At 37.8% G+C, this 25,934-nt stretch overlaps 3 protein-coding genes across 3 annotated transcripts; all 3 read left to right on the top strand.

The window, feature by feature from the left end:
* The first annotated feature begins 867 nt into the window (after positions 1-867).
* Positions 868-4,330, top strand: LOC145215193 (methylglyoxal reductase DkgB-like). The gene is made up of 8 exons (XM_080083856.1): positions 868-1,102; positions 1,808-2,035; positions 2,104-2,185; positions 2,335-2,463; positions 2,540-2,667; positions 3,149-3,376; positions 3,445-3,628; positions 4,007-4,330. The coding sequence occupies exons 1-8, from the start codon at positions 1,000-1,002 to the stop codon at positions 4,191-4,193; spliced, it is 1,269 nt and encodes a 422-aa protein (XP_079939982.1). The 5' UTR covers positions 868-999; the 3' UTR covers positions 4,194-4,330.
* A 2,452-nt stretch (positions 4,331-6,782) lies between these two features.
* Positions 6,783-13,198, top strand: LOC145213119 (uncharacterized). The gene is made up of 20 exons (XM_080081356.1): positions 6,783-6,861; positions 6,933-7,026; positions 7,099-7,247; positions 7,595-7,733; positions 7,959-8,116; positions 8,429-8,581; positions 8,730-8,942; positions 9,297-9,389; positions 9,452-9,596; positions 9,826-9,936; positions 10,081-10,249; positions 10,357-10,483; positions 10,849-10,991; positions 11,353-11,534; positions 11,681-11,809; positions 11,868-11,984; positions 12,052-12,270; positions 12,330-12,466; positions 12,534-12,731; positions 13,167-13,198. The coding sequence occupies exons 1-20, from the start codon at positions 6,783-6,785 to the stop codon at positions 13,196-13,198; spliced, it is 2,787 nt and encodes a 928-aa protein (XP_079937482.1).
* A 3,270-nt stretch (positions 13,199-16,468) lies between these two features.
* LOC145213118 (uncharacterized) lies at positions 16,469-24,590 on the top strand. Its single transcript, XM_080081355.1, has 20 exons — positions 16,469-16,568; positions 16,635-16,731; positions 16,983-17,131; positions 17,634-17,769; positions 18,177-18,334; positions 18,419-18,571; positions 18,661-18,873; positions 19,122-19,214; positions 19,284-19,428; positions 19,497-19,607; positions 19,717-19,885; positions 20,627-20,753; positions 20,811-20,953; positions 21,346-21,527; positions 21,647-21,775; positions 21,920-22,036; positions 22,473-22,691; positions 22,757-22,896; positions 23,100-23,294; positions 23,961-24,590. The coding sequence occupies exons 1-20, from the start codon at positions 16,469-16,471 to the stop codon at positions 24,002-24,004; spliced, it is 2,820 nt and encodes a 939-aa protein (XP_079937481.1). The 3' UTR covers positions 24,005-24,590.
* Positions 24,591-25,934: the final 1,344 nt, after the last annotated feature.

Raw genomic sequence — 25,934 nt, 5'->3', positions numbered from 1 at the left:
ATTAAACCGATTGTTACAATCGCTCGAATCAATTAAGGTTTCCCAATATTTGGTGCTTTAATATGGCCAAATTAAGTTCAATTAGATTTGCCTTTGAGCTACAAAGACCGCTTGTTCGTGAATGCAATTTCTTCAAAACAATCCAGAAGCCGAATATATAGCTTTGCCCACGTTGGAAAGTTGCAATGCGCTGAAACATTACGTTATAAAACGACGAGAGAGTGAGCACACTTTTGGCGAACCCAACTTTTAAAAAGACGTTTGTGGGCCAGCGTCTCAACATTGATTACCTGGTTTAGGAAAAGATTGTTGGGATATCTCAAGTTCATGCGTTTTTTTGATGCATATTGGCAAGCAAGTTTTAGAATATTTATTACACCCATGCAGCCTGTTGGTGCAAATACATGAATTATATTGGTACAACTGAACGTCGAGTCTAAACAACATTTGGAAACATCGTGTGACAATTTCAAATGGCTTTAACGATTGTTAAATTTTATTTAACTGTTGTGACATTTGTTAAGCCACCGCCTGTTTCTATTATTGTGTTAGCTGTAGGCTATTAGTCAGAAAGTGTATTATTTTTTTCTTTTTCGGGCGAAACTGCGTACTTTCCGCTACTGACATTTCGGTAAACTCCACAGTAATTCATGTGCTTACTTTGCCATACGCTCGAGTTTGCCCAACTCCTTTTAGCCGCGGCGCACACTTAATGCAACGGAAACTTCCCATCCCGTACCACACAATCACGATAGCAGCTGTTTTTAAAATCTATCTAGTATGCATCAGGGCTGCAATATAGACCTAAAAGTAAGTCGTGCAATTAGACGTGGTCAGTTTAATAAATTTTATGGAGCCCGTTTGGCATTTGTATTTTTATACCGACGTTTCGACGTTCTATGCACCCAGTTTAAAGGGCTACTTAAAATACAGTAGCCAAAAGTAGCTCAATAATCAACGTTTTGCTCTTGTGGCCCAGAGTAGAATTTAAGGTTAGAAATGTTTCGCTTTGTGTGTATTGTGCTAATTGCATTTGTGGCTGTGAGAGGAGAAGATGAAATTGATAATGAAGAATCGAGACCGAATTTGGACAGTTTTGAAGGTAACCTGTGTGTCTTTTATAGCATTGGAAACGTTAACGGTATAGGCACCATAGCACCTTTGTTACTGATTCTCAACATGTGTGTATTCGTGTGCGTCCAACATAACGTTTTAAAAATAGGTTTTGTTTTCAAAAATTTACTGCAAATTAAGACGTCAATAAACGTATGTGCTAGTGGTGTATCAACGACATAAAATATAAACAAACAACCATTGTTAAATGAAACAAATTGTGTGTAATGTCAACGGCACCACTAACACGCCATACAATGAAGTATGAAAAATGAATATTAACTGTTCTTAACGAGAACACCGAATGTCCTTAATTAATTGGGGTAAGCTATACGGTTGGATAGGACTTCTCTCGCTCAGGGAAAGATTGCATCTATGCAGGGCGTATGAAGCAAATTGCTTTCGGTTTATGTATTGCACTTTACGCAAAAATAGCATAGTATTATAGAAAAGCGTTGGTAACGATTCAAGAAATTCGCGTACGCTGGTGTTCATGTAAGCCAATTATATCAACACTAAAATAAAGAAATATTTAACGTTTGTGGATTTGTTGTCTTATTTTTTTACAATTTTTAACACATGGCTGACTGCGATTGATTTTGATAAATTTTATGCAAAAGTTAATTACAGACCAACAATGGGCCCCTTCCGATCTCTAACGACCAAAACTTAATTTGTTGCAACAATCTTTCAGATGAGGATTTCGAAACTGAGGCACCTCGTGCAGATGAAGCCCAAGACGATGTCCCGAGTGCTGATCAACGCGAAAAATCACAAGAGGAATTGCTGACAGAACTTGATCAACAAATAGAGGAAAACGAAAAACAAGAAGAGATAAATGACGACGACAACGAAGATATTGACAAAATAATAATAAGCCCAGATCGGGCCCCGACAGTGACATTAAAGTCGGGAAGAGAAAGTAAGTACATTACTCCTCTTAGGCTGGATAAAAGTTGAAATATCGTTGCTCAATTTTACCTTTTGCAGTGCCGATGCTTGGTCTGGGAACGTACCGTCTTGGAAAATCTGTTTATAAAATTACAAAAGAGGCATTAGAAATCGGTTACAGGTGTGTTTTTAGTGCATAAGCATTTTACATTTACCAGCATTATCTAAGTTTAAATTAAACTATAATAAATTTGTTTTTGTGTGAAAGAAAATTATTGTTTGGCATGTGGTAACAAACTTCAAGCTTTTCTTGCAATGTTTTTTGATCAGGTTAATTGATACAGCCAAAATTTACGAAGCTGGAAGAGGTGAAACATCGGAAGCAGCTATTGGAAGAGCAATTGAAAACAGCGGAGTTTCAAGGGACGAAATATTTATCATCACAAAAGTCATGCCAAAGTATAAATATTTTTACACATTCTAAATCTAAATCAACAAACATGGTAAACTAAATCACTTTGTTGTTTTTTGAAAGTGATTTCGCCATGTCAAAATTACGTGCGGCAGTTCAAGACTCGCTGAAGAAACTACGTACGGAATACATAGATCTTCTAATGATTCATTACCCAGACTGCGGAGAAGATCCTTCCTGCAGAGCAACAGGTGCATTTTTTGAATTTATTTTTTATGCAAGATACAAAACAAATAAAAAGACTTCTATATTTTTTTACAAAGGCTGTCTCACAGTTGAAAGTCGGGTCGGGCTTTTTGGACCGGGATCGGGTTTAGGTTTCTTAAAAAATAACGGACTTTATTCAGTCCTAAATTCACACTCCGTTTCAGTATTTTATCAAATAAATTTAAGTCGCTAGTTGCTGAAATTAACGGTCAACCTAATGACCAACAGCTCCAAAACGCCTTGTTAAAAGGTAGAGCTATATAATACATGCAGGTTTTCTAATTTCCGGTAGGTAGCGCACTTAAATATTTTAAATACAGTTTGCGTAGTTTAAAACAGAAATGGTTTTGTCAAGGACGACAGTAGCGCGTGAATATTTTAATTTGCAATCGTTGCTCAAATAGATTGATTGTAGTAGGCCTACACTATTCACCTTTACCGAACAATGCTATCGCTTTTTTTCAGGAACTTATCTGGAAGGCTGGAAAAACATGCTTCAGCTGGTAGAGGAAGGGATTGTAAAAGATTTGGGAATTAGCAATTTTTTCACGGAAGAAGTGGAAAAGCTTTGGGTGGAAGGAGGACAACGAATTTCGCTCATGCAAAACTGGCTGGACCCGTATTTCCAAGACTCTCAGACTCGAATTATTACAACAAGAACGGGGATTCAGTTTCAAGCCTACAGCGTATTGGGTAACAGTCCTTCAAATTTCATTTAAATTAAATTTGATATCGTAAGTACAGTATTTTTGTGCATCAAGGTGCTGGTTGGCTGGACGACGGAATGCGCAAAAATCCTATTCTAAATGACAAAACAATCAAGGAAATTGCTTCAAAACATCTAGCCACACCTGCCCAGGTTGTGTTAAAGTGGGCGATGGCCCGGAATATAGCTGTCATACCCAGTACCACAAACTCTACTCGACTGTATGCGAACTTCAACAGGTATAACACAAGCTTGGGCTGGTTTTCCGCATAGCTTAAATAGACTATTCGGCAATGTATATGCTAAAATTGGATTAAAAAAACATTTTGATGTTTACTTGTGTCATCGTCAATAATTGAAACCAACGGAAATGGTGTGACTTGTTCCTAGCTTTCAAAACATGAACAGGAGTATTAAAATGCCTAAATAATTTTCTTATTTTACGCTTACTGCTGACCGGAAATGAACATTTTTGGAACACCCGAAACGAGTTAAAACTGATTGTAACAAAAGCGTTTACTTGTATTGTAGGGATACCGAGGCAAAATAATGTATTTGAAGTTGAATAACACTTAAGACTACCGTTTAATTTGAACAATATTTTATAAATTCAACAGTTATAAACTAAACATTGACGAACAAGATCTGAAGCGAATAGACGGACTTGATGGGAAAATTCAACCTTTAATTGCGTATGGAAACAGCCAGCAAAAGGCGGGAGGGGGAATATTTACTTTGATGGCGAACATTGCAAGCAAGGTCAAGTCCTTTCTCGGCGTCGGATCGGCTGGTGGTGAACTTTAAATGTTGCAAAATGATTGAAATGTTTCCCAATGTGTAGTTTTTATTTCCGCCACTGCTTAAAAGTTTTTTCACTGTATTTGTAACATGCGGGCGATTTTTAGCCAATATTTGCAATAAAACTTAATTGGATTACAACACGGCATGGTTGGGACTGAGTTCCGCGATATTGTGTTGGCGTCGATACGAGAAATAGCGATTATACAACTGGGAATACATGTGGTTTGCTACAGCTGGAAACCTGACGTATCACTTCTGCCTAGTTGACAAAGTCTGTCGACATTGATATATGTCTCGTTATGGCAACACAGTTGTTTGTGTCGGTAGGACGTTCGCTGAATATCTGCAATAACAAGTTAAGAACACTGAAGGCTAGACACAGCGAATTTGCAATTTCAAAGGCGATTCAGTTTTGTGCGATAAATTTCTTGCGATTCGGTTGGAACGGAATTTTAAACCTTGTAGATAAAAACTAACATCACATATAGCTCACTTTGCATTATTAAGTGAGTATATACCAAGCCTATAGTTCGACCACAGTCTTGAATGCGCCAAATAAAATATTAAAGAAATTCAGAATAATACGTTATATTTTTGTGGGAATGTAGCATCTTCGAGAGGCGTCGTTTGGTTCTGATCAACTTTTTGGGTATAAAACAAGCTCGCATATTTCGAAAGTTGTTTGTTTGGTTAATTTCAAATCATAATTTGGCATTTTCCAGCTAGACCTCTATTTCTCGACTTTTTCGTTTCATGAGAAACAAGAAATCAAAAATTCATTTCTCGAGAATCTCGAGAGTCTTAAAAATTTTTGTGAAGCAGATTTTCTAACTAAAACAATAATTTCGATTGTACGAAAACAAAAACAAAAATCTCGAGTAGCAATCGCAAGTAGCTGCCAAACCGACAAAAAAAACGAAACGACTGTGGGTCGTGTTATAGACATAATACACCAACCAAGCGTGACTACTGCCTGGGAAATGTGAAAGTTTAGTGGCAACGCAGGTTAAAAATCCCTGTTTCGGGAGCAAAAGAAGAAAGTAATGCGCCCAGTGCACTCTAGGGGCGAGATGAAACGAAAAATACACGTAATAAAGGGTGTCGCATTTACTTTTTGTTCATAATAAGTGACGTAATTTCTCGCGCACACTCGAGCGTATGGCAAAGATTTGTTATTTATTTCTCGAGAATCGAGACTTGATTTTTTTTCAGATTTTCGAGAAATTCTCGTCGAGAAAGCTTTTGGAAAATTGTATTTTTATTCCGACATTCCGACGTTTCGACGTCCTACACAGGTCACCTTCATCAGGGTAAATAATACTGTCGAGCTGTAAACTTTTATATTATTTTTGGCAGCAATAGCTTATATATAGTTGGTCTTTGTTGTCGCCTGGCTGCGTTTCGAAAGTGACACTAAGAAAAGAGTGTCGGTAAGTTGGGGGTAACTGAGAACTAAGTGTCATTAACCTGGATTCGCTCATCTTCGTTTCGTGAGGTCATTGCTAATTTGTGGTCAAATTATATATGTTTAAAAATCCATGCACTGAAATTACATGACGCCAATGCTGTACGCACACGCACCGCAGGCTTTGCATTTGGATAGATCTGCTAACAAAATAACTCACAACAGAACAGTTTGCTCCGATAGTGATAGTTGGCGTAAGAGCGCAGTGATTTATATGGCAGTGAGACTAGGTTAGAAATTAATTAACCGTCAGGAACTAAGTTTTTAGGTTGATTTTGCTGTTGATATTATTACTATTAAACCTCACCCAAAACGTCAGCACTTTGCACAAATTCCAAATATATTCAATGCTCTTTGCGCAACCTAGCGGTATTTCGCAACCTTATTGTCTGGTGTGAGTTCTTGTTTTAGTTGCTCGACATTGCATTTGCCTACAGTAGGGAACTATGATGATCGGCCACACAACTGGGCCTATCCGTTACTAAAAAACTTTTTATTAAAAAAACATGTAAGCTTCATATTTCCCGGGATTTGGACAAATTTGTTTGTCAACAGAAGGACTTACTAACCACAACTATTAATACTGCACGGATCTACTGTAAATAATGTTTCTAAAATATTGCACGACAGAACTTAATGATGTTTTGTGAAAACCTAATAGTTATCAGTGTCTTCCTCAACAAACCAGGATGTTGACAATACGGTCTGACAGGGAAGTGAGTTATGTGGCATCGGTTTAGGCCCATGGTTCCACTTGCAGTGGCCTTCGTAGGCATATTTAGTGGCCCACAAAGATTTTGGAACATGTTCTGACTATGACATTATACGTTATTTGGATTTATAGTGGTAAAAAGCGCTTTTAAATATAAGTAATAATATATTTGTTGAAACTTTGCAGCATGTGACAAGTTACAAGCCATTTTTTTGAATGTCACATGAACCAGAGCGTTCGGTAACCCCTGGTTTAGGTAGGGACATTGAGACGCTAAACACAGCGTGTAGGTGTCAGAAGTAAAATTTGTTAAGAAAGTGGCTAAATGTGTTTTTTGTATTTGCAAATAATATTGCCATAACTTACTTATATTGTGTGCTTAAAGCTATTTTTGCATAGTGCTAGTTTGTTGAAAATGAATTCAGTCACATTTGACCTAATTGTACTTTTGTTTGGATTTTCGCAAGGCGTAAACAATACAACCAACACTTCAGGTATGTGCTTTTGTATTTATACCTTGAAACCAAAAGTTATAAGTTGTTTTTATTCCGCTTATTACTTACAGCTACATATTGCAAACCCAATGTGAACTTCCAATGCGTAGACAATAGCAGTTGTCCGACCATTTTGCAATTTTGCAACGGCATTGACGATTGCACGTAAGTAAGCATGGTACTTTCGATGGTGAATCAAATGATGTACTAATGAATATGTTTGATTCGTTATATCAGTGATAAAAGCGACGAAGTGGTGTACAATGCCACAATCCATGCCAACTTGCCGGGAAGGTCGTGTTCGAGGTTAACTGTCACCTATGCACAGAAAGTCTGTTACATAACCAAGCCACATGTTTGCAATAATGAAATTGATTGCTATTTCGGTAAGTGCCCATCGTTGCACAAATAACCTTTAACTTTTATGCAATCATAAAATGTTGCATAAGTTAACAAGAAAATTTGGGCTGTTTAAAGTTTGAGCCCACTATAAAAATTAAAAACTATAATGTCGCAAAATTAACATGTGTCGCATGTAAGTTTTTGGACCTTCAAGTGAAATGATCGATAAACTACAGTATATCAGTTGTTCATTGATTGTGGAAGCTGCTAACCTAAAAAAAGGTTTTGTGAAGCCCATTGGGTTTGCTGCAGTTTTTCTTAATCAAGCTATGATCAGGTCTACTAAATCTAGTGGCCAAAAGTTTCGACTAAAATAAGACCTCTTACTTAGGAAATGATGAGTGTGGTTGTATAAACACGTTCCACTGCGACCCTGCGCAAGGTAGTTCCAAGATTTGTCGTCTGCGAGTTCAATTCTGCAATTTTGTACCTGACTGTCCTGGGACTGGGTCAGACGAATACAAATATGGGTAAGATATTTATTTTCTGTGACAGAACTTGTTTTATTATCTTCTGATTATGTGCAAAAAGATACTTGTTATGCGTATTTAAAATTAACACGGGCCACTTTTCTGTTTAAAACCGTAGTTCAAGGAAACGTTTTTACCTTCTAACGTAAAAATTAAAAAACAATTACTCATGCAACATAACAAGTAGAATGTTGTTCAAAAGTTCTGTTATTTTGACTTTGCTAGCTCCGGAAAACCCGGTCTGCAGTGTGCTGTTACCAAAACACACGTCACCAATCATTGTATGCTTCCTCAAGTTCATGTTTGTGACGGAGTAAGCGACTGCAACGAAGGGACGGACGAGTGTTTTTGCAATTCAACTGGCAACGGATACATATCAACCGGTAATTGAAGGCCTCAAACATAAACGTTGCAACTTTACCCTCTTTACACAAACCAAGAATATAAAGTGCGCATAGCAAACCAGTCGGCAATTAACAACCATAGTCAGGCACCAAAATTTCGGTTTGACGAAACATTTCTGCTGAATTAACCGTTTTGCCGATAGTAACCTCAACCTAATAGCACCAATTAGCATTTTCACCCGCGGTTTAATGGTTTGCGGAGTGAACCTTTGTCGTCCATTAGTTTGCCACAAGTTTTTTCAAAAGATTGAAAACACTAACCTATAAACAACTGCACCTGTATTGTTGCAGGATTTCTAAACGCTAAATGCTTTCGATGCTTTGATTCGTCAACGATTATTAGCCAGAAACGGGTTTGCGACAAGATTTTTCATTGTCAGGATTTATCTGACGAATGTCTATGTTTAAATGACCGTCCTTCAATATGCAACCAAGTTTGCAAATGTAAGTTTTGACAGCTGACAAAATAAAGTAGTCTATTTTTAGATATCGTACTACAAATACAGTCAATTAGATTTTAGAACCATAACTTACCGATTGGTATTTTTTACCATATTCAACTTCTAAGCACCAAGAAAATGTTTTTATTCAGACGGTCAAAACTGTGGAAATTGCACAACTGGGCAAGTAATGTGTTCACATACAGGGAATCAAACCTTGAAATGCATTAACCGCACTCAAGTTTGCAATCAGAAGTACGATTGCCCAAATAAGGAGGACGAGTCAAATTGTCAAGTAAACCGTCAGCAAACGTTTCTATGTGCTGATGGCATACAGTTTGTCGCTAAGTACATGCGCTGTGACAGTAAGTGATGAAAAAAAGGATTTAACAAAACATGGTTTTGCGTCATGGTTTGGTGACATTATAAAAGAAAATATAAAAATAAGGCATGTAATTTGTCATATCTCGAGTAAATGCAAAGATTTGTTCAAAAACGTTTGTTTTGTTTCGTATGAGTATTTGAGTTTTTGTCCTGTGTATACGGCTTAATAATGAAACTAATCATCCCGTAGAGAATTCAAATTACATTGCAAAAACAAACGGTTTTAAAGCAAAAAATGTCACCAAGCAGTATTAACACTGATTTGTTGCATACAAATAAACTTGCATGCCAGTTGTTGTTGAGATTTACATCTCCAAGACCTGTTTTTTTGTCAGATTACAAAGATTGTGCTGATGGGTCTGATGAAGTGAACTGCTCTTCCATGTACAAATGTCTACGGCCAGGCTACAGCACAACACGAGTTGGAGGTATAAATTCAAACGAAAGTTAAACATTTTTCGTGTATATGTTAACTTTATTTCCTTTTCAGCATATCTTTTTGCCAGACCGGGTTATGCTACAAAATGTGACAACGTTATCGAATGCAATGACCTTGATGACGAATGTAATAAAACGGTTTGCCCGAACTCAAATGTGTCCTCCTGCAATTACGTTCAGTACCCCAATGGATTTGTGTAAGGTTTTGTTTTAAACACCGAACCGTGTTGTGTGCAACATAATTAACGAGAAAGGCCAGTCGAAGTTACTACCCGCTCTTTTTAACGAGTTCCTGCACATTTTCAGCGAAACTTCAGGAGGTTATAGGATGTTAGAGGTGTTGGTTGTTACGATCATGAAGGACATTATCATATGCTGCCGATGTACAGTGAAAACCCAGCTTTACATATTTGTGTTTTCTTTTAGTTGCCCCAACTCCGGATCTGGACTGCAAGGGAAGGAGGTGTGCGATGGATTTCCGACATGCAACAGTACGACTCCGCACCTTTCCGCTGACGAGTACAACTGTACTAACAGGTATAAAACAAGTAATTATATCGCAAGTAGAGTACAAGAGTATAGAAATGAAACACTGGCATTTTTGAATTCCCGTTTTTTCGCATCGTGTTATTGAAGTTATTTGGCTAAGTTGCTCTGGAACAATTTTTTGACTTTTGATAGATTTTATTGCGCTGATCATGGAAAATCTGGGTTACCAATTCACATACCATTGGCGTCTCGATGTGACAAAATTACTGACTGCAATGATGTAAGCGATGAGATGGGCTGTAGCTCCACCACTCACTTTTACTGCCCCTCCGGTTTACCGAAATACGTACCAAGAACAAAGGTAAAAGTTCTTTTTAATTGTGGCTTTATGCTCAATAATAAATGAGGTATGTCCATTGCAGTCACTGTACAAACACGATGCATTTGGTTTACCCTTTGTTTTCTTAGGTTTGTAACGGTATTTTGGAGTGCAAAAACGGCGAAGACGAATGTCAGAGTTGCTCAACCAGTCCTTTTTCCTCCGACAAATTTTTAATTAGCTCATACGTACTTCAAGTTCTTCTGTGGATTATAGGTAACAACGTTTTGTTTTAAATGTACAAACTCAAATTTTATACACCAGTTGTCTATAAGACGCAGTGGAAATGTACAAAAATTGCCTAAGAAATTGGCTATAGTTTTAAAAGTTTAACTCACTTCGTCAAACTGCAGTCTGTTAAGTTTAAATTAAGCTTTTACACATGGCCCATGCTAGCGAATGTTTGTTTTTATTTAGGGATAAACAATTCATTCAGAAAAAATATGCTACAACTATTGGCCTACTATACATCTTAAGTTACCACTTATTTGAGCACCGTTTTACAAAATGATTATTTCAGTTCACACAAAATGAATGAAAGTCAAATCTATTTGCTTTGCACTTAACCATGTTTGATTTAGGAATATGTGCTACTATTGGCAATCTGAGTGTTATCATACACAACACGAAGGAGATGTGTAGTTCAGCCCCCATGCGGTCAGCTGTTGAATTTATCAACAGGATTCTGGTGCTGAATCTCGCTGTTGCCGATTTTCTTCTGGGGGTAAAACATTTGATTTACTAATGCCTGTCAATATCCACATGGAAAAGTGTTTTTCTTCACACGAAAATGTATGCATTTTTGTGTTTTTTTTCAAAACATTTTTTTTTGTTCGACCAACACAACAATAACCGTAACCACAACTCAGATATTTTCTTCCATTGATAAAAACAAACAAACCGCTATGTCTACAGAGACGGGATAGTTTATTTCATTTAATTTATCGAGGTAAAACCACACCTGTATAATTTTGTACAATTAGAAAATGTTGTATAGCCTACTTAAAATCTTAGTTTCAAGCCCTGTTCAAAATCTGCAGTGTCGTTTTAATCTGAATTGCAATTGCAAAACGTTTGTGTTTTAGGTGTACTTGGTGGGTTTGGGGATTGTTAATACAGTGTTCGCGAACGTTTACTGTCGGAAGGATGTGCAGTGGAGAGGAAGCGCCGGATGTTCGATACTCGGCTGTCTAGCTGTCATTAGCATCGAAGCTTCTGTTTTTACTCTCATGATCATGGCCAGCTTTAGATTGTTTGTTGTTTTCAGGTAAGGTGCGTGAATTTGGCAACCGGCGACCCTATTATGTACAAAAATCACTTAAAAACTACTGCTTTCAACTTACCACTGACATTTCAAAAAACATTTGTAACAGAATAACATTTGAAAAGGCATCATTATTGTTTCCACTGTAGGCCATTTCATGCTGGGAAGAGACCATGGGTTTTGGGCATCATCACTTGTGTGGCGTGGATATTTGCTTTCATCCTTGCTTTTGTGCCTCTCTTATTCTCACAACGGGACTATTTTGTTTCTGGTTTATCGTAGGTGTTCGAAGTACTTCGTAGTTTTACGGTTGGGCTTAATCATTGCACATTATAGATACAAAGACAATATATTTTTGGCAACTCCGAACCGAACGTTTGTGGAAAACTTCGTAACGGCACTACGTACTTTCCAGGACCAAACCACGAAAAACTTCACCACCGGACTACAAAGGTAGTTGTGATGTTTTGCTTTGAACCTGCCAAATTTAATTTGCGAATCGACCGTATTTGATCCATAGCGTCTTCACGTGGGCGATTATTACAGCAGAAGTGGAGAAACTTTATCCTGGAGTTCTTCCCCGCATTTATTTTGGTTATTACTCGGCACACGGTGTCTGTCTTCCTCGTCTCTTTCCTAATCGCTCTCTCGACCGAGCATGGGGATATTCCCTATTGATAATCATTATTAACTTCTGCTCCTTTATCTACATGGTTGGAGCTTACATCACAATCTACAGGTACAAGTTTAAGTATAATGACAGTGTATGTTTTTTAAAACACTACTATACTTGACAAGGAAAACACAAAAAAGAGCCCAGAAAGTTGGTCGCGGAGATGGATCGCCTGCTCTGCAGAGAAAGATCACGCGAATTGTGGTCACCAACTTTTGCTGCTGGATTCCTATTTGCGTCATGGCATTTTTAAGCGTTGCAGGTTGGTAAAACGATCATTTCGTTTACTATCGATTAGCTTCTTTACAAATTAAAAAATATGCCTGCAGGAGTCACAATAACCAAGGAAGCTTATGCATATACGGCCATTGTACTTCTTCCGATTAACAGTGCAACCAACCCATTCTTGTACTCCGATATGCCAGAAACTATTTGGAAAAAGTTGTTGCCTGTTCGAAAGACGGTTTCGTCTTGGACAACTTCTAATGCGGGCAATGCCAACTCTGAACGATCGGGATCTATATCAAGTAACTATAATACAATCGACATTTTGCATACAGCATTGCCGATATTGCGGATAAATTGTATCATTGCAATATTCCTTCCTTGTAAATCTATTTGGGGTCGGCAAACATTCTGCGTGATGCATAAAGCTGTGCCATAGCAGTTTAGAATTAAGGGATAATAAAACTTCTTTTAATTGACATTTAATTTTGCACAAATTCATCTTAATTTTAATGAGAACGAAATATTGCTGTATGCAAACTGCGTATCATTTGGGTGTTTAAATCCTTATTTATACATTGATTTCTACAAATCAGTTTATTACCTAAAACGGCTTGGAAAGTTCCACGATATATTATTCTCAATTAACTGGAAGAAAGTGGACCTTTTATAGCCTTAAAATAGGATTAGTTTGTATGTCCTCTAAGAGCTGTTTTTCAACTTAAAATACTTTGCAGTGGCTGTTACCAGCACTACAAGAGTGGGATGAAACAGGAACCAACTAAGGTAGAACGATGGAGAGAAACATTATCCTTGCCAAGGTGGTTAAAATAGCGTTTCACCACCATATGTATAATGAAGCCTTCATCACAATTTGTTTCCAACAGTAGGGTTGGATAGCACTACCCGAAATTTTACACACAATTAAGTACTGCGTTTCGATCCGATACCCGATACTGTGTATAAAAGTGCATTATTTACTAAAAAAAATGTTCAATTTCCACTCAGGGCTTTTCCATGTTGTAACAGCATTCAGCACAACAACAAAAATTGCAATCAAAAATTATCAATCCAGTTTTGTTAGTCAATTCCTTGGGCAACTCTAAATAAACCTAAATGTCATATTTTGTGTTAAACGCTGTAAACGTATTTTTTACTTCATCACAATAAATTACCAATTAACGAAGCGTAGTTAAATTTGCTAATTCGGCAAATCGTTTGTGTGATGCATTGTGATGCACTGGAGACTGAGTCAAATGTCGGTTTCAAAGTGACTCTTCGCGAAATATTGTGGCTGAAACGACAGGCAAAACCACGTTGTACTAGTTTATTAAGGTATAGGTTTTTAGTCCTATATCGCCGAAGCATCGGACGAGTACCGATAACTGCACAAAGTATCGGGTATCGGCTCCTATATACAGTAATGTCTGGCCAACCCTATCTAACAGGGTAGAGCTACTAACACGGTGCCTCCTGGGTGATCCAAAAGTGCTTAATTTTTAAATTATTTAAGAGCTGAATTATTTATTTAGCGGCTAAAGAGGGTTGGTTTAGGATGCAAATGTTTAAAAATTTTACATTAGTAACTAATTTTTGGGGTTAGTTTTATTGAATTTTAAATGCTAATACCTTACCCCGATCCTAATAGCCCTAACCGTTAGCATTTTTTGAGATATACCGTTTTAAAAATTAGGCACTTTTGGATCACCCAGGAGGCACCGTGTTAGCTCTACCATCTAACAGTAGCAGTTTATAATTTTTTGCAACATGTTTCTGTTATATTTTATCGCTATTGTACTATTTAAACTACTCCAAACAGAAAGTAGTGTTGGCGTCTATTTTAATTTCTCCGCATTTACTTTGGTGTGATTTGTATGTCATTTACTCAAGAGAAAGTGCTATAAATTTTTAAAAATACGAAACACGTTTTTGTAAGGTTGTGGTTTCAGAATACAGTAAATGTCTTCCTTTCGCCACCTTCGGTTTGTTTAGTATTTATACGTATATTGTAAACTTACAACATGTATCTAGAACAGTGGTTCACAACCCTCATGCACCATGACCCCCATAAAAGTAACTTTCGAGCCTTGTTGCCCCCTTTAAAAAACCTGTAAGACCTGTGACCACCACCAAAAAATGTAGATGGCAAATTGAACTAAATTGTACCAAAGAAGTGTTGCGCCAAAGACGTAGAATGGACCCTGCACATTTTAACACGGGCATGCACCAACAACTTGAACGATCTTTTACAATCAGGAAACAAACAAAAATAGGCAATGGCGAATCAGGATAATTCCTAATCGATAAAGTGTGTTAGAATTTGCAAGTTTCGGCTTTTAACGAGGTAAACAACAAGCCGTACTCGCGATAAACCTCCATATGGACAATGAGTGTGGTAATAGTCGATTAAATTTGGAGAAAAAAATATTTGCAAACAAACTAAGAACCATTTGTCTACTCTAAAACAAGAAACAATGGCAGATGGTTTACGTAGTTGAAGGATACGACATTGGATGTGTAAAAAAGAACAAATCTCATTCAATTGTTCACTTGTTCATTTACTTGTTTACTTGTCTCTTTTCTGTTCCGGTCAAATGTTTCAACAACTGTGCAGTAAAATAAAGTGCACTGGAGAAAAATAAAATAATTGAGGCATGTGCGACTTCAGTTGTGTGGTAACATAATACTTTCATATCATGTGAAAAAATACAACTGTAAAAAAGTACCGTAAAGTGGCGCCCTGGCGTCATACGTGTGGTTTGTATTATGCTTTTATTACTGTTTTGCGTCTTTAATCAACACACATTTTAGGTCGCGACGTCACAACAAGGCTTTTCTGTGGCAACAACGAATTAGTTTTGTATGTCCTTACAAACTGGCACAACTTAAATTTGCATGCACCAATCAGCCAAATTGGCCAAGTTAAATCAAGTCTTCTCAAACATGGGGTATAACGTAACGTAACAGCAAGGACAGTGCAATCGCAATGTCTTACCAGCGCAAATAAGAGTTTAATTATGATACTGTTCTGCAAACTAAACTCGACACCCAAACATATAAGCAAATGCGTTTAACCGGTCGGCAAGGACACAGCAGTTTTAAACATTCCAGCCTGGACTTGCTTATCGTTTGGACATTCGTAATTCTATCCATGAGCTACGTGATTTAAGGTGGTTTTCGTGCAAGCAGTTTCGACCTTGTATTGAACTGGAACAGACATGAGTTGTGGTCTGTTGGATGAATATCCTCAAATGTCGATGGACCTTACAGTCGTCGTCACACTTACGCACCAGCGCTTAACGCTTCAGGCAACAAAATATCAGGGTTAATTTAAAAACTTGGACGAAACTAAGCGGGGCATACCTTATTATAGCCCAGGTGGACTGTCTGTCCACGGTAACTGTAAGTGACGCTCAACCCATTGTGAAAGTATTCTTTAGTGATAACTGACGGTTCGTCGCAGAGCGGATAGCAAAGACAGCAAATAAATTACTTTTTCCTCTGGCTGGTGGTAGCGACTAAAAACTAAGTCAGGGTTGTTGACAAGAGATGCCTGGCAGTCGATAGGTTTAGTTGCCAGACGTTTGTCGAAAGTGTTTAATGATTTTCATGTAACTAAATCGTGTTCTATTAAGACAAGATTTGAAGCTGTTTACGCCAGTTGTCAGAACTTTGAAAAGAACTAAGGTTATGACTGTCATTGAAAAGCAACAGCGACTGTAAAAATACTAAGGGGTGGATTTTCGTATAGCACAGGTTCACGCTTCCACTGGCAATTGCATTGAGGTGGAAAGTGAGTTTAAGTACGACTTAAGGCCTATGTGCAGGAAAATGCGAGATTGTATCGTGGCTGTTGCTGGGGCAATGTTTTTGGAGAGTATTTGACATTGTGTATAAAATGATCTTTTATGGTCAAAAATGATTTCGAAAAGCCAGGAGGGTCCAGCCTGTTTTGGTCGATTTATACAAGGACAGTTAGAAGAACAGATCTTTATGCGCATCATAAATAATTCCAGATTTTAGTCGCTATAGCTTTAAAATGCAGTGTAAACCTTATGTTTTTGCTAATTTTGTGTTGGCATGTCTCTTATCTCTTGCCCACGGCGCCAATATCACCAGCAGTAATTCATCTGTGCCAGGCAAGTTAAACGTTTATTTAACTTCACTTAATTTGTTTTCATTTTATTGTATTTTGACGTATTTAGCAACCGTACCCTGCAAGACCAATATCAACTTTCACTGCAACGACAAAACCAAATGCATCAGCATTTTGCAGTTTTGCGACGGAAGAACTGATTGCAAGTATAAACATGGTGTCTTTCTTTTCGTAAAACAAGTTTACTGAAGGCTAGTATAAACCAGATATAAACCAAAAAGTTTAAATACTACAAAAATACACAAAAATAGTCGAGGTAAAACTCAAGAATCTCTATTCAAAAGGTGGTTCAACCTACACGTAAAAATACCTTGTACGAAGGATGTCGCATGTGCTTAACAACTACCAACCCTTGCATGTGTTGTGGTTCTTAACCCAGCCATTGACTGTTTTCTAGTGATGGAAGTGACGAGATTCGGTATAACGCCTCATTACATGCCGGTTTACCAGGAAGATCGTGTGCTCGATTAACAGTCACCCAGCAAAGAGTATCATGTTACATCCCACCAGCACATGTATGCAATGATGAAATAGATTGCCACTTCGGTATGTATCTGTGCCATATCTGATAATTTTAATTTGAGCTCAACACGATACATAATATCACGGTTCCAACAAAACATAGGGCTTTCAGACGGTACGTTACTAAAACACGTGAAGCCAATTAATGGGGAAGGTTATTTGCATGTTAAAACTCTATAATTATAGCGTTTTAACCGCCTTAAATCCTGATTGTAGGATATATCGTATACCCAACCACAGTGTTTTTTTAAGGGGTTTTTCAAATTTCTCCAGCGGTTTCCCAAAATTATTTCATATAATTCGTTTAAGCAAATATGGCTATTTTTTGGTATTTAAATGAAACACTTGCGGTCTCTTAAAACTACTTAGCTGTCACCCAAACCAAACCTTAAAAAAAACCTGCCCAACCATATGACAAATTTAAAATTACGAAGACTTTCTTCACAACTTTTGCATGTAAAAATCAAAATAAGCAAACGTTTAACCCCCTAAAATACATGCATATATACATACATTTTCATTCCAGGGAATGACGAGTGTGGTTGCACACACTCTTTGCACTGCGACCCCCTCCCTTACAACCCTCCCACATGCCGACTGCGAGTTCAGTTTTGTGATCTGATCCCGAATTGTCCTTCAGGCTCAGACGAAATGAAATACTTGTAAGTTGTTAAGATTCTCTCCCATTTGAGGACTTGGTTTCAGTCATGTGACTATTGGTTTGACTCTCTAAAGCAAACTTCTAAAAGCATGAAATATAGTTAGTACGCAATTCACGGTTCTAAATATTCTCAGAAAGATGATACAAGCCAATATCTGAGCGTAAAACATTACAACACATCGACATTTTCTATTACCTGACGATGACAATGAAAATTATCGAAACGTTTGCAATGTTATACACTCAGATATTGGCTTGTATCTTCTTGCTGATACATTATACCGCTTTAGAAATCTAATTGACTAAAAACGGCTTGTTTTGGTGTCATTACGCCTATAATTTCTTTCTATTAATTTTCTTTTACAATTCACCTGCGTGACACCAACTGGTTGTGATTTATGACCACAGGCCAGGAAAACCTGGGTTACAATGTACTGTTTCCAAAACCCATGTCACCAATCAGTGCGTACTTCCCCAAGTTCACGTTTGTGACGGAACAAGTGACTGTGACGAAGGAACTGACGAGTGCTTTTGTAACAGTACCGGCAACGGATACTTATCTACAGGTAAAAATATAAGCTTGGAATAAAATCTATCCATTTTTCATGAAAGATATTGCGTACTCGAAAAACATTGTTTTGCACATGTAGGTTTTCTGAACAGCAAGTGTTTCCGCTGCCTGGACTCGTCGACGATCGTAAATCACAAACAAGTTTGTGACTCGATTTTCCATTGTGCCGATTTGACGGATGAATGCCTTTGTCCTCATAATCGTCCGGAAATTTGTAAACAAGTTTGTGAATGTAAGCAAGTAATCGATTTACAACCGCGAAGACAGGCTTACAGGAGAAATACCGCTATGTTTATGAAAACACAAATGTTACACTTTCAGATGGAGCAAACTGCGGGAATTGCACCGTTGGACAAGTACAGTGTAAACAAAAAGGAAATGAACCTATTAAATGCATAAATCGAAGTAAAGTTTGCGACCAAAAAGTAGACTGTCCGCATAAGGAGGATGAGTTGAACTGCGTAATTGACTACACCCAAATATTTCAATGTGCCGATGGTCTGCAGTTTGTTGACAAGTATATGCATTGTGACAGTAAGTACAAGTTGCTTGTTCTGTACGTTAAATTCTAAATTGAACTCATACCATCCTCACAAATATTAATAATGATGCAAAAAATAGAGATGTCATAAATTTTCCCATTGGCATTGGTTTGGTCATATTTTTTCTTTGAGTTAGCAGTAAATCACTTGACTTAAGTAACACAACACAAGTTATAGCTCAGGGAAATATACCGCCCCTTTCTACGTCAACAAACATGCGGTTATTCGGTAATTGATTAGATTACACGGATTGCAACGATGGATCAGATGAAGTGAACTGCAGTGCTTTGTTTAAATGTCGGCGCCCAGGTTACAGCACAACTCGAGTAGGAGGTAACTGTCACTAACGACTTGTTGAATCGGACACACCTTTCTGTTTTACAACCTTTCGATACTGTGTAGCTTTCCTGTTCAGCAGACCGGGTTATGCAACAAAATGCGACAATATTATTGAGTGTAACGATTTCGAAGACGAATGCAACAAAACAATTTGCCCAAACGCAAACATTTCCGCATGTAGCTACGTTCAGTACAACAAAGGGTTTATGTAAGTTGCAAACCTCCATTCAATTCAACGCTATTTTATTCAAATAAACATACTTGTTCTGATTTAAGTTGCCCAAATTCCGGTTCTGGACTGCTTGGAAAGGAAATATGCGATGGTTTTCCCACATGCAACAGCACGGCTCCAAATCTTTCCGCAGACGAATACAACTGCTCCAACAGGTACATCAACTAAAGTTGTTCGAAGCTTAAGAATGGGCCGTATATCAAAATTAGTGCTTCAGCCCTTGTGACGAACTCTTCAAACCAGTGTTGTATTTGTGGCTATCAGATTATATTGTGCTGATTATGGAAAGTCGGGTCTACCGATCCACATACCTATGCATTTGAGATGCAATCGTATAACTGACTGCAACGACGTTAGTGATGAGATGGGTTGCAACTTGGCTACACACTTCTACTGTGCGTCAGGTTCTCCAAAATACGTATCGAGGCTCCAGGTATTGTTTTAGGAACCAAATCTACCTTGTTAAGAGTTGATATGCTGGACACCGTTTACTAACTTATAGTTTATTTCGTAAAACCAACCAACTGTCTACAAATATCGGCAGCAATTGATACCATATCTTTAAACGTATATTTTTTTCTAAAATACCAAACAAAACGAAACGAAATAAAGTCCAATAATAGTTTTTCGGTTTGAGTAACACGACAAAGAAAATGAATCCACTGTCATTGTTACGTAATAGCAGGGAGTCGAACCGGAACTGAACCCGAACCCGCGAACAGGTTTGAGCGGTTAATTTCATTAAACCCGAACCGAACCCGAACCGCTAATTACGGTTTTCTAAAAACCCGAACCGGAGTTGAACCCCATATTTTGTTTGGCGTTGGATCCGAACCGGAACCGAACCAGTAAAAATGCGGTCTGTTTTATATTTTGTGATTTTTTTCTTCAAAACAGCGGAAGTTTAATAAGTCCAGGTAGACGATGGGTAGAATTAAATTGAAACGAATAAAAATTTAAACCGGTTTAAAAAACGCAAACCGGTTTGGACCGGATAATTTGCCCAAACCGGAAAAAAACCCGAACCCGAAAAAAAACATTTTTAAAAAGCTGAATCCGAACCCGAACCCTTAAAAACAAAACGAAGTGAACCTGAACCGAACCTGAACCCATATGACAAGCGGTTCGACTCCCTGCGTATCAAAAGTTAAACTATGTTTCTATGCAATGGTAGGTGTGCAACGGCATTCAAGAGTGCCAAGGTGGAGAAGACGAATGTCAAAACTGTTCAACAAGCCCTTTCTCGTCTGACAGCTTTCTTATAAGCTCATATTTTTTGCAAGTTATTGTTTGGATCATAGGTGGGAAGTAAATTATTGAAACAAATTTTCGCATGTCATGCTTTCGCGTTTGTCTAGGTCTTTGCGCCATATTCGGAAATTCAGCTGTGATCTTTCATAACACGCGTGAAATGCGCAAACCATCGGCTGGTCGGACATCAGTTGGATTCATCAACAGAATTCTTGTGCTTAATCTTGCAGTTGCTGACCTCATACTTGGGGTAAGTAAAAGTTGCTAATTATCTCTGAATAGAAATATGGCTTCTAAGGCCTGGCTAAACAGAAGTCATGAATAATTACGATCATTAATAGCTGTTTCACCTAAGCTGAAACTGAAGCTAACAACAAAAATAGATTTTAGTACGCAGTAAATATATATATTGAAGCAATCAATCACAATTTTTTTATGGTTTTGTAGTTTTTATTTGTTTCATTGTAAAAGCAGCCAACGTTTTAATCATATCCTAGTTTTACCATTTACATCTGGCCACAACAAGAACAATAATGACTTTGAGTTTAAACAGTCCGAAGCAAAATGGAAGGATTTCCTGTTTTTTTTTTTTGAATACTACTTTTAGGCGCGAAATAGGTACAATTTTGTTTAATTCCACAGTTTTATCTGGTTGGGTTGGGCGTCGTTAACAGCGTTTTTGCCAACATTTATTGCAAACGTGACGTGCAATGGAGGGGAAACAGTGCATGTTCTGTTCTTGGGTGCTTGGCGGTTATAAGCGTCGAAGTTTCAGTGTTCACTCTCGTTATCATGTCCAGCTTCCGACTATTTGCTGTTTACAGGTGACACCTAAAATCATTTGTAATAACTACTAAAGACCGTGAACAAAAATATTTCTGTTTAAATTAAATTAATTACATTTTTACTGACACTTTTTTGGATTAAATTTTTATTTTTCCAGACCGTTTTCTGCCGGAAAAAATAAGTGGTTGGTCAGTCTGATTTTGATGTTCGCATGGCTGGCTGCTATGATCCTAGCGTTTGTTCCTCTTTCTTTTAACAGCCGTGACTATTTTGTTTCCGGACTTTGGTTAGTATAGGCGTAATCAAACCCGTAAAATGTATAGTTTGTCTGGTTGAAAGCATTAGTAATTTGATAACATAGTTTCAACTGTAACAAATGATAACAAGACGAAAATTCAAAAGAACAAGTGACAAGCAATCATCTTGACAGGTACCGGAACAACCCGTATCTGGAAACACCGTCCCGATCTCGTGTCGAAGCGTTTGTTACAACTCTTCGGACTTTCCAGGATCAAACCAGCCAGAATTTTACAGCTGGGCAAACAAGGTAGGAGTTGGCAGCAGAACCTTTTTTCAAAACAACATGCAAGAATATATGTGACTGAGTAGGTGGATACGCTTTGCCTGCAAAAAGTTTTCACCGTGAATGAAAAAGGAAGTGCACCTGAACACAGCTATTTGCGAACAAACCCCGCTTGTGATGTTATAACAGTGGCTTAATTTTTCCTAAAACTTCCATGGCCTGCTGAACCTACTGGTGTTAAAATTAACATCCATGATGCGTAGGCAATGATATATTTTACTTAATTTGTGCATATTTTTATCATATTTTTATATCGTAATGGGTTTGCAGTGTGGAAGCAATAATTGAAGTTTAGGTCGACATTTTTGGAAAATGGGCTTTGGTATTTTGGACATTTACTGCTTCAAGTATTTTTCTGTGCATCTACAAGCATTTGTTTACCCAGTCTTGTAATTTGCAGCGCACTTACATGGACAAGCATCACGGAAACCATTGCAAAGCTTGTCCCTACTCTGATACCGGAACTCTATTTTGGTTATTACTCGGCACACGGTGTCTGTCTTCCTCGTCTCTTTCCTAATCCCTCACTTGATCGAGCATGGGGATATTCCCTCATGATAATCATCATTAACTTTTGCTTATTTGTCTTCATGGTGGCAGCCTATATTACAATCTACAGGTATACCATTGTTACGCGTGGTAATTTGATCTTTGCGTGGTAAGGTGTTTGTTTAAACTTGACAGGAAAACAACCCAACAGGCTCGGAGGGCCGGTCGTAATGACAGCAAGTCAACCTTTCTTCAGAGGAAGATTTCTCGAATTGTGGCCACAAACTTTTGCTGTTGGATTCCTATCTGTATTATGGCTTTTATTAGCGTTACTGGTGAGTTGCGTCATCGGAAATATGCACAACTACTCTTACAAGACAGATTGGCCACATGACAACAATTAGGGTTTTTCATGCAGTTCCAGATGAGCGGGGTGATGTTGCCATTGTCACCTGTTGTATCTAATAAATAATGCAACCTGCTGTGTTGTCAGCTAACACTGTTTAAATCGGATCGTTTTTTATGTGTTTTTTCTCAGGTGTCCCTATGTCCAACGAAGCGTATGCAGCAGCTGCAATTGTACTCCTGCCGATCAACAGTGCAGCGAATCCATTCCTGTATTCGGATCTGCCCGACATATTATGGAGGAAAGCTAAACCGATTCGCGACACAGTTAGCGGGATTTGGTCGACCACACGAGAAGGAGACAAGAACAATACTGGTCGTATGACAGGTCAAATAAATTACTGTAACTTCCATCGCATTTTTAAAATGGGGTCATTTTAATAACATGTGACATTAAAAACATCAACTCAATTTGTTTTCGTAAACTCGTTGAGACGTTACGAACGACTACCCATAGTTCTTACGTATTTCTTTGCCTAAAAGCAATATTCTTACATTTGCCGTGTCACAATTTTCAGTAGGCGTTCACATACCGGTCTTGTTTATTAAAGGCAAAACAAAGTTTCCTTGTAGGAAGCCGTGACCCAAACGGTTGGGCGGTAACTGTTTATATTAGGTCATTAGCAACTAGGCAATATACACATTACACGCTTGTGATCAATCAATCGCCACGCCAATGACAGTGATTTCCGGGGCGTATTAATCTTGTCACTGGTTTTTACGTGCATCCTTTTATATGTGTATCCTTCAAAATGTCCTTTAGCCTTAGTATCCATTAAAAGATGTGTGTTATGTAAACAAATGCAACCCTTTTTTGGACAATGGGAAGTTTTTTTGCATCGACATGTTTCATTAATTAATTATTATCATTAGTTTTTTAGCGGCGCTTAAGGTCACTTATTGTTCCATTGGTTTAACGAGTCCTTTATAGGCGGAAAGAAAAAATGTTTTACAAAGTTGCAATATGTCTAAATCCAAATTATGATTTTTTTAGCTGGCAGAGGTTCTGATGCAGCAACGACAGACACAAAACTGTAATTAAAAACTTGATCCTGGGAACAACATCACTTGAACCCAACCTGAACTGATTGACGTCCAAAATCAAAGAAGTCTTTGACGTTTTTATGATATCCTGTCTTGTTGACGCGACGAGTTCTTTACCTTTTGTAATATAGGACACAGCGAACCTTGACAATCGCTGCTGCACATCATTTGTTTCGATATGATTGAACCCATATTTCGTTGTGTATGTAATATCAGATGTCTGCAGGATGATGGTCGGGCTAAGCATATAAATGTAGATTTGTAAACATATTTTGTTGATTTTTTTGCAATTAAAAAGTGCTAAATATTGGACCTGATGCGTGGTTGCAAACCCTTGAAAGTTGGAACCTAATATGTTCTGTACCGAATGATGAAAAATTGGCCCTGCAACCGTAGCTTAGTAACATGTATTTCGTTGTTTCCTTGTATGCAGCAGGTTGATATCTTCAGTTTTTAGAAATCTTTGCTAATCATGTGACCTAATGCTTGTAAAAATGTGTATATGATTTATAAAATATAGCTAACAACGTATTCAAATGTATTAAATTTTTTTTTTTCAGAACAAGTTTTTCGCTCAAAGAAATTAGACAAATGACAAATCCTGGTTACTTCAGCTTAATTTACTTTTCGTTGTTTTTGCCATAATGGGGTTTTGGGGTTTAAGCTTGATCAGACAGCAATAAGTAAGTCACAACTTCGTTTTTGCATCTTTGTCTGGGATATGACACAAAATAACATGGTTTGAGTAATCATTTGTATGTTGGTAATCCCAGCTCGGCATATACAGATAATATTATGTAATTTTCTTGCGATTTTATGTCGTTGTAAGTAAAAAAAACTTTACTACAATGTTTACCAAACCAAATTTGTCTACAAACATTTAACTAACATGTAATGTCCAATGGACGCGCTCTGGTTCCAAGCGCGAAACGTCACACGAGAGAAGGCCTCCAACAAACTGTCCACACAGATAGATGTTGTAAATCCTAATTGAGAGGAGTACCAAATACATAAAAGAAGACGGTATTTACATACAGCTGAGTGATCTACTGGACTTCAATGTAGAAATGCAACACAAATGTCACCTAATGTTTTGGGAACCGGAAGAAAACATACGATACAGGCAATCCAAAGCATAAGATGAAGTTAAAGACCACAATGCGCTATTATTACGTCACACACAATCCTCAGCAAAGTTATGTATTGCAACCGTACGTAGGCATCGAGGACGGGATGTACAAAGTAGAATAACTGGGTATTCTAGAATAATTGTTTCGAATCCAGTTCGTATATCATTTTTACGCAATATTCAATCAGGACAACAATACAAAAACTTGCAGTGCTTTAAAACAAATTGGATAAATGCCCTTAAATAGACAGAGACATAAAGATTTTTTTCCTAAAATAGACAGAGGCAGGGTTTTTTTAAGGTTTGGTTTGGGTGACCGCTAAGTAGTTTTAAGAGACCGCAAGTGTTTCATTTAAATACCAAAAAATAGCCATATTTGCTTTTTGGGAAACCGCTGGAGAAATTTTTAAGAATTCGGTATTCTACTTCCTTACGGGGTGAGGTATCGCACAATAACACTGCGTGGTTAAAATAGAACTGAAGCATCTAGGCCAGTGGTGGCCAAACTACGGCCCGCGGGCCGCATTCGGCCCCCAGTCCTGTTTCATCCGGCCCGCCAAACACCTTGCCTGGTTTTTTTCCAAGCACCATATTTACCATTGTGAACAAGCAATGCAACAGCGCTGGCTGCTACTAGCAGTAGCTTGTGGCAAGCGTTGTTATTTTTAGAATAAATGCCCTTGCAGCGTTATTTTTAGAACAGTCTGCCAACCATTATTTATTGTTATTATGCTACAATAATATATATTTTAATAAAGATGGCAACCAGTTACGACAAATTTTACGTAAATCTCA

The sequence above is a fragment of the Phallusia mammillata genome, chromosome 2 (assembly GCF_965637545.1).
Source record: "Phallusia mammillata chromosome 2, kaPhaMamm4.hap1.1, whole genome shotgun sequence".
Classification (NCBI taxonomy): domain Eukaryota; kingdom Metazoa; phylum Chordata; class Ascidiacea; order Phlebobranchia; family Ascidiidae; genus Phallusia; species Phallusia mammillata.
The sequence above is the reverse complement of the archived record's forward strand: the minus strand, read 5'-3'. Positions and strand labels throughout refer to the sequence as shown.

Bases quoted from the DNA above. Each gene is read 5' to 3' on its own strand.
- LOC145213119 (XM_080081356.1), top strand. From the start codon at position 6,783: ATGAATTCAGTCACATTTGACCTAATTGTACTTTTGTTTGGATTTTCG. The intron at 7,027-7,098 runs GTAAGTAAGCAT...TCGTTATATCAG, and splicing joins AACGGCATTGACGATTGCAC to TGATAAAAGCGACGAAGTGG. The intron at 10,250-10,356 runs GTAAAAGTTCTT...TTGTTTTCTTAG, and splicing joins AATACGTACCAAGAACAAAG to GTTTGTAACGGTATTTTGGA.
- LOC145213118 (XM_080081355.1), top strand. From the start codon at position 16,469: ATGCAGTGTAAACCTTATGTTTTTGCTAATTTTGTGTTGGCATGTCTC. The intron at 19,886-20,626 runs GTATTGTTTTAG...ATGCAATGGTAG, and splicing joins AATACGTATCGAGGCTCCAG to GTGTGCAACGGCATTCAAGA. The intron at 22,897-23,099 runs GTGAGTTGCGTC...GTTTTTTCTCAG, and splicing joins GGCTTTTATTAGCGTTACTG to GTGTCCCTATGTCCAACGAA.
- LOC145215193 (XM_080083856.1), top strand. From the start codon at position 1,000: ATGTTTCGCTTTGTGTGTATTGTGCTAATTGCATTTGTGGCTGTGAGA. The intron at 2,036-2,103 runs GTAAGTACATTA...TACCTTTTGCAG, and splicing joins ATTAAAGTCGGGAAGAGAAA to TGCCGATGCTTGGTCTGGGA. The intron at 2,186-2,334 runs GTGTGTTTTTAG...TTTTTTGATCAG, and splicing joins GCATTAGAAATCGGTTACAG to GTTAATTGATACAGCCAAAA.